This window comes from Ammodytes marinus (assembly GCF_949987685.1).
Source record: "Ammodytes marinus genome assembly, chromosome: 6".
NCBI lineage: Eukaryota > Metazoa > Chordata > Actinopteri > Uranoscopiformes > Ammodytidae > Ammodytes > Ammodytes marinus.
In genome coordinates this window covers 21,622,217-21,629,716 of record NC_137235.1, presented here as the reverse complement: position 1 = coordinate 21,629,716, position 7,500 = coordinate 21,622,217, and the positions used below count along the sequence as shown (strand labels likewise).

The following is a 7,500-nucleotide window of genomic DNA, read 5'->3' as shown; positions in this document are numbered from 1 at the left end:
CTGGAGATTAACTTGTGTTATTATCAGAAAGTCACTGCTTTGACTCATTGGACTTGAACAGTGAATGAGTAAGGGGGGGGGGGCTCACTCACACTTGACCCAGTTGATCCAGGCCGTGTCCCCCCTCCCTCCTGCCCTGTTGGCCAGGCCTGCACTCACTGCTAAGATCCGGAACTGGGCACCATTGTTTCTTGCTTTTACAGTATATCATGCTGAAAAAAGGACTGGCGATTGGCATCATCAGGATTCATTTAAATTTTTTCTGAAAATATGTGGTTTATGGGTTGGCTTTTAGTGAGTTGTATCCCGTTGTTTTATTCTTTCATCCGGATACATTTTAAATTGACTTCAGGACCTCCACTAGGCTAGTGCTTTAACAATTGTGCTGTGCCATAGCTCACCTCTTCCAACCGGCCAGGAAGTGCACTGTGCTTGAGCGCTGTACAGAGCACAAACCAATTTAGACTCTAGCCGTCGATGGGGCTTGGGCATGGTATGATTGCGCTCTTACACTGTCCCCTTCATCAAAAGCTACTGTTAAAGTTAAGTGACCAACATTACTGTAGAAGGCACAGTTACCATTGTGAATCCTCAAGCCTCCAAACAACTTTAACTTTCAACTACAGTGTTCCTCTTGACTATTGGTTGTTTGTGTGTCTGCAAGATGCAGTAAAGCACATGGAACAGTGGGAGCGATAGAGTATGAGGTTGTAAAGTGAGGTTGGCAGCTTACTCTGGACAAACAACAACTATGGCAGAACGCTATGAAGAGAAACTAATAGCTCGTTCCCACGGCCCTTTTTTCTGCTTATTGTTATCCCCATAACTATGGCCATTATGTGTAGGTTGTGCAAAGTCTGCACAACACATAATGTGGTGTGGGCCAGGGATAATTCTGCCCTGATCTCCTCCTAATGAATATTGTTTTAGTCCGAACATACGCAAAGCAGGGTCCATGCTGCTATCATCGTAGAGGCATGTCCGTCCACTGCATACATATCTTATTTCTGTGAACAGCTGTCTACTTGTTGACAATATGACTTACAGGCTTTTTCCTGGCTCAGAATGGGCCTTTGTGGGGTATGTACGCGGACTAACTTTTTTGGGGTCGCGACTAACAGTAAAGGCAAAAATTTTGTGGATTTTACGAGGGGTGTGTTTTAAAAGGGATATTGTAATAACGATTATTAAAGACAATTATTAATTGATTTAAAGAGATCCTATTATACTACTTTACTGGTCTTAATTTCTTGTTAAAAACTGCTATAGAGCAACCGGACACGAATCACATCACAAAAAACTATGTAGATTTTCGGGGCACTCTTCCTCTTACCCTAGCAAGCACAGCAGTCTCTCTCTCTACACACTGCTTTGAGCTTCTCCGCCCCTCCCCCCCTGCTGCAAACCCCACTCTGTTGTGATTGGTTACCTTCCTTCCAGCAGCGGGAGATTTTCAGGAAGGTGGGGCCATGCAGCCGGAGCTTGCCTGAGCAGCATTACCATACATGGAAACATCCGGGTACGTGACTCACGATACCTGGAAATTTGAACAAGTTATTTCTCGACCGGCTGCCATAGTGTTTAGTGCTCTGCATAGCCACCCCAGACGGTCAGCAGGGAATAGGTCGAAATGCATGTACGTAACTATTTGATACGCTAGTATGGTTAAACATGACTATAAATCATTATAACAACATTTATAGGTCATAAAAGTCATCATCAATCATAGGTCCTCTTTAAGAACATCACGCATTTAATTAACTTCAACAAGGTTTGAGTATTTTAACACCAGGACCTATGAACGATCATAGGCCTAATTAAACTGAAAACAAGGAAAATGCAAAAAATGTCAAAATAAAAATAAACCGTTGCTAGTGTCGTTTATAGGACACGTCTTTTGCTAGCAGGAATGTGAGGGCATCTGATATTTCTTTTTGTCTCATGGAGTTTGCTGGATAGGCAAGTTGCATTGTACAGTGTTCTTAATAGATGACTGTGGTGGTTAGAGGAGTCCAGGAGCTTTTAACTTCCTGTGTTTTTATTTGCGCGTGACATAGCCTCGCACATTATTTTAGTCTGTTGTGAGTCTGGAGTGTTTACAGACAACAAATTAGTTTTACCTTTCTTCTCTACCAGAGACTGCCTTTCTGCCGTCTTCTACAAACACCCGGCAATACGCACAGTCCCCCCCCCCTCCTCGGCACCAGCTGAAAGCTAAACTATCAGGTGAAGGCGGGGCAGAGCGGAGCGCACGGCTGAATGAAGGTTTCGCTGCATGTACAAGCGTGCATACCACGGCGTGCGGCACAATGATCGTTTAATTGCGATTATTTCGTTTTGATGATTGAAGGAAGCCGAATTTGAAATTCTCTGTAACTTGATCACAACAATTGCACCAGTTCAACACCAAGAAGCCAATGGCCATGGCACTGACTATCAATGCTGTGTATAGGAGGGATTTCCCTGTAGTCCTGTCCTGTCCTGAACACACATACAGATGCAGACAGCTACAGCTTAGTGGAACTAGGTTGAGCAGAAAGGCTTTGACGGTGAAATAGCTCAGGCATAATGAACATGCTTACCCCGGTGACACCTTTATGAGGGACCAGTCAAGCAGACATACTCCTCAGTGAGTTATTGCTTATGGTAGCACCAGCCTAATGGGTTGGACATAAGGATGACTGACTGCTATGTTTGCTAACACTTCTGAAACTGCTCTTCATAAGTTATAATAATAACTTAGGGCCACATCCACTAAAAGATTGCGGGTGCAAATTGCAGAGAAAAATAGCACCCTATCCACAGAGCACTCGCAAGGCGGAAATGAACACAGACTGTACTTACACTGCCCTGTGGAGCAGACAGCGTTGATGGTGCACTTGGCCCATTGCAATGTATTTAAATGAGGGAATATTCAAAATCCAGTGCACAATTGCTCAATTCACATGCAAATAACCCGTGTTGCAAAAAACACCTTACCCTCAAAGGCCGGCGCTATTTGCAACAGGCCGTTTAAGTGGAGCAAATACCGCGTATGAATCTGGGACAACTGTACAGGTGTTTCCCCCCTTGACGGCGGGCTTGCCCTCTCACTCAGTTTTACACTATGTTTACACAATACAACTTAAGTCCCAGCTCAAAAATCAAGTCCACTCATTCAATCTGCTACAGATCACAGTTCACTGCCTCCCTTACTCAATTCAAGATTGAAGACAATACCTTTTACTCAAATTATAATGGTCTTATATGATAATTGTTGATGAGAGGTGACCTCCCTACATAGGATGTCTTGTGGAAAAATGTATTCATTATCTTTTTTTTTTTTCCTTTCTGAGCAATGATGTTTTTTGTTCTTTATTTCTGAGTTCAGTAACTATGACACAATGTAATATAAATGGCTAAAGTCATTAAGATAAAGCTTGGAGGAAGCAGAGATTAATGGTTGTTCAGTTCCAGACAGTGATTAATAAGAGTTAGAGCGGGAGAGATGATCTACTGTATGTCTGGCCGTGGAAGCGTACATGCTGTCTGTGCTCCCTTGGCGGTGGCCAGTCAAACAAGCTTCACATTACGTCAGTTTAACTCAAACAAACCTTCGGCGATTACAGCAAGGCATTGGGTGACACTGATAAATAATCATGCTGTCAGAGTGATGTAGGTGTAGCCCTGTGTGTGTGTGTGTGTGTGTGTGTGTGTGTGTGTGTGTGTGTGTGTGTGTGTGTGTGTGTGTGTGTGTGTGTGTGTGTGTGTGTGTGTGTGTGTGTGTGTGTGTGTGTGTGTGTGTGTGTGTGTGTGTGTGTGTGTGTGTGCACATGTGGGCCTATGACAAATAACGAATACCGAGATGAACTTATATAGGACAATGTATTTATTTAAATAGATATCTGGAATGATCAGCAGACACCTATGTGTCATTTCAACATTAACACATTTATTTAGCTTGAGTTGAGTCCAAAAAGCTCAACGTGTCAACAGTTGATATCTTTGTCAGGACACTGTTTCAAATACTATCACCTGGATATGCTGCTCCACTCAGCTTTTTAGAGAGCTTTATAGCAGATTTTAGCTCATTGCTTATCTGTCTAGCATGCACATTTACAAAACACATCACTCCTTACTTTATTATAGGGCAAAGTATTAGGGCCACCGAAGACAAAAATATCTAGAATTGGACATTTTGTTTTCATTATGCACTTGGACAATGAAGATGAGATACAATGTTGAGATTAAACTGGAAGATTAAAGGCTGCAGTAAAGCTGACATTTTGGACAGATTTGAACATTGGGGGTCAATAACTAAATAAAACGTAAGCGATGCATCTTTGCTACCACCTCATGTTGGCTGAAAGCAAACGTCCTCCAAGCATCACTAATAGCTGCACGGCACTGTATCAGAGTGAAGGGATTGAATATGTTTTGCTTCAGTGTTTCACTTATTAGACGCGATCTCATCTCACAGCCCGCTGCACGCAGAGAGCAATATATTATTAGTTAAGCTAAGAGGAACGTCTTGTTTCGCTGAACATGAGGTTGGAGCCTATTGTTTTCCTTTTGACGATAGCAAGGATACATCATTTGTGTTTGAAGAAAGTTTTTTGTATGGGTATTTAACAGTCAAAGTCAATATGTTCCAGCTTAACCGCAGTCTGGCACTGTGGAATGTATTCTTGACTTTGTATTTCGTCTTCATTTTTCAAGTGGTAAAGAAAACTTCCCCTTGTCTTTTGTTTTTCTCTCTCCTGAGGTCTTGATGCTCTTCCGAAACAATAACTCTCGATCAGCTCATCGTTTACTATGTATAATATTTTTCATATTTCATATTTGCCTCATAATTACAGAGTGAATGATCGTCAGCCAATGCAACTTTTCCACCCTGATGTTAATGTTATTCCATATAAACAGAGCTGAATACAGGCCTCATCGAACCAGCTGGAGCTTTGCTCTGTGACTCATCCGGGTTTTCAAACCTGTTGTCTGTTACATTTTAACATTCACCCTGTGTGGTGGTTGCTGCTGCTAGTGGTGTATTAATGTGTGTGTGAATTGGAAAGTGGGCATGTGAACAGGTCTCTCTCTTGAAAAGAGACACCGTGTCTCAATGAGACTACCAGTATAAATAAAGGTATAAAAAAAAGAAAAAACAGACATATTCCCTGCATGCCAATAACCATACTTCCATACTATTTAGTATGACAGAAAAAGATTTAGGATGTCCCAAAACATGTCAAATGCACTATGCCAAAATTACCAGGATGCCCTAATACATCAAATAGCATTTTGCGGATGGAATCCACCATGCTTTAGTATGTAGTATAGTAAAAATAAAAAGTATGTGATTTGGAATGTATGGTTCCATTTGGTCTAGTTTGAAAAGGAGCAGCGTCAAGAGACAGAGGTAAATAAGTGTCTTTTTTTTAAGATGTTTTTTTTGGCATTTTCAAGCTTTATTTGATAATACAGAGTTGAAATGAGACAGAGAGAGAGAGGGGTATGACATGCAGTAAAGGTCCACGGGACAGATTTGAACCCACGACCACTGCAACAAAGTCGGAATCAATATTGTACGCGCTCTATTCACTACGCCACCAGCACCCCGTAAATAAGTGTCTTTGTCCCTTTGTGTGTGTGCCCCCCCCCCCCCCCCAGTGTCAGTGGGCTTTGAGTACGAGTCCTGCCTTGACCTGATCCTGTGGGAGAAGAGGACGGCTGTGCTACAGGGCTATGAGCTGGACGCTTCCAACATGGGAGGCTGGACTCTGGATAAACATCACATCCTGGACCTACAAAACGGTAAGTGCCATTACATTAAGATTATATAATGCTGCAAGATTAGGATGCAGAAAATGTTCTATGACAATGTTTAGTAATTTAACACAAACTAATATTCAAATCTATGGTACTGTACAGATTGAAACACAAATACACACACACACTCTCTCTCTCTCTCTTGCTCTCTCTTCTCATTATATGTCTAACAATAGGAGGGCATACAGTTAATAGTAGTTTAAATGTATGTTTATTTCGGCAGTTGCCAAAATGGTTGTTTATATGCAGGCTTTGGTCGATGGAGATGGGAGAATAAAGACGTAGGTGTGTGTGTGTGTGTGTGTGTGTGTGTGTGTGTGTGTGTGTGTGTGTGTGTGTGTGTGTGTGTGTGTGTGTGTGTGTGTGTGTGCGCGCGCGTGCGTGTCAGTGAGTGAGGTCCTTGTAAGTCTCCTGGATTTGTTACAGCTGCCCAGTGGTATTTTAGCCATGCTTTCATCTCTCTCCCACACACACACACACACACACACACACACACACACACACACATGCACCATTTCACTCTCTCATCTCATACACATCATACATTATGTTCTGCTCCTTGCGTTTTTTCTGTGTGTGTAATGCACTTTCAGTTGGCAATCCCAATTTCGTTGTATAGGTGACTGTACAATGACAATAAAGACTATCTTATCTTATCTTATCTTATCTTATCTTGCTGGCTTGGTTGTTGTCTTGTAGTGTGTCGGCATCTCTCTTCTGTTTTTTATCTCATCATGAACTACAATGTATAACACAATATAATTAAATACAATGTAATGTTATTTTTTGAATGATTCTTAAGTTGTAAAGTGTGTGCATAGAGAATAGATAGAACAGTCTTTATTGTCGTCTTACATGCAATAATATCAGTGCAACACATAGGAAAAGTGCAAAACAGACAAATAAATCTAAAAAATATAAAGAGACTCTCAAACTCTGTAAAAACAAATGGGAGTAGAAACACAGACAAGGTAGCATTAAGTGCAATCATAACTCCTGGATAGGAAGTGTAGTCTGTTGGTGCGTACTGCCATCCAAATACATGATACAAGTGGAAACGTGCAGCAGTTTGTAGTTGCAATGATAGTTTTAGATAATGCACCGTCCTTGATCTTATACATTCCATACAACACAAGACATCAGATTACATTACATTGCTGGGATTTGAGGTGTTGGCATAATTGATTTCAGTTTGACTTTTTTTTTTAACAAGAACAAGAGACGATATATCTCAAAACAAGAAGTCCTGGCAGTATCTCTCTATCTAGCTACACATTCCACGTGTATTTGGAATGTCTGCGCCTGACAGATGAAATGGATAACTGGAATGCACAGATATATGATGCACAGGTGCGCATGATCACTCTGACTGTTATCTCCACCGAGCAGTCTTAAGAAGTGTGTCTGAGCAGAAGAGAAGAAAGGTAATAGAAGGGATGTTGTTATGAGACAGACATGTACGTATATCCACTGCCCGATTTATTGAGAGCTGGGGTTTGGCTACTTCCTGGAATAGTGTGTCATGTTGTTTGTAGGTTATTGAAGCTCTGGCGCACTGGAGATGTAATGCATGTTGAGACACACTGACAGTTGTGTGCTAAGTCTGGTAAGGCTAATAGATGTGGTGTATAATGTGGCTGTGACCAAATCAACGCTTGGGTGTAAATCTGTGGTGGAAGGTGCGTTGTTTTGAGT

At 41.6% G+C, this 7,500-nt stretch overlaps 1 protein-coding gene across 1 annotated transcript in view; it reads left to right on the top strand.

Moving 5' to 3' along the window:
* tenm3 (teneurin transmembrane protein 3) overlaps nucleotides 1-7,500 on the top strand; it is a 169,140-nt gene that overhangs the window by 114,049 nt on the left and 47,591 nt on the right. Inside the window, exon 22 of the mRNA XM_080030178.1 lies at nucleotides 5,647-5,790. Within this exon, the coding sequence (XP_079886304.1) occupies nucleotides 5,647-5,790 (144 nt within the window). The remainder of the gene's footprint in view (nucleotides 1-5,646; nucleotides 5,791-7,500) is intronic.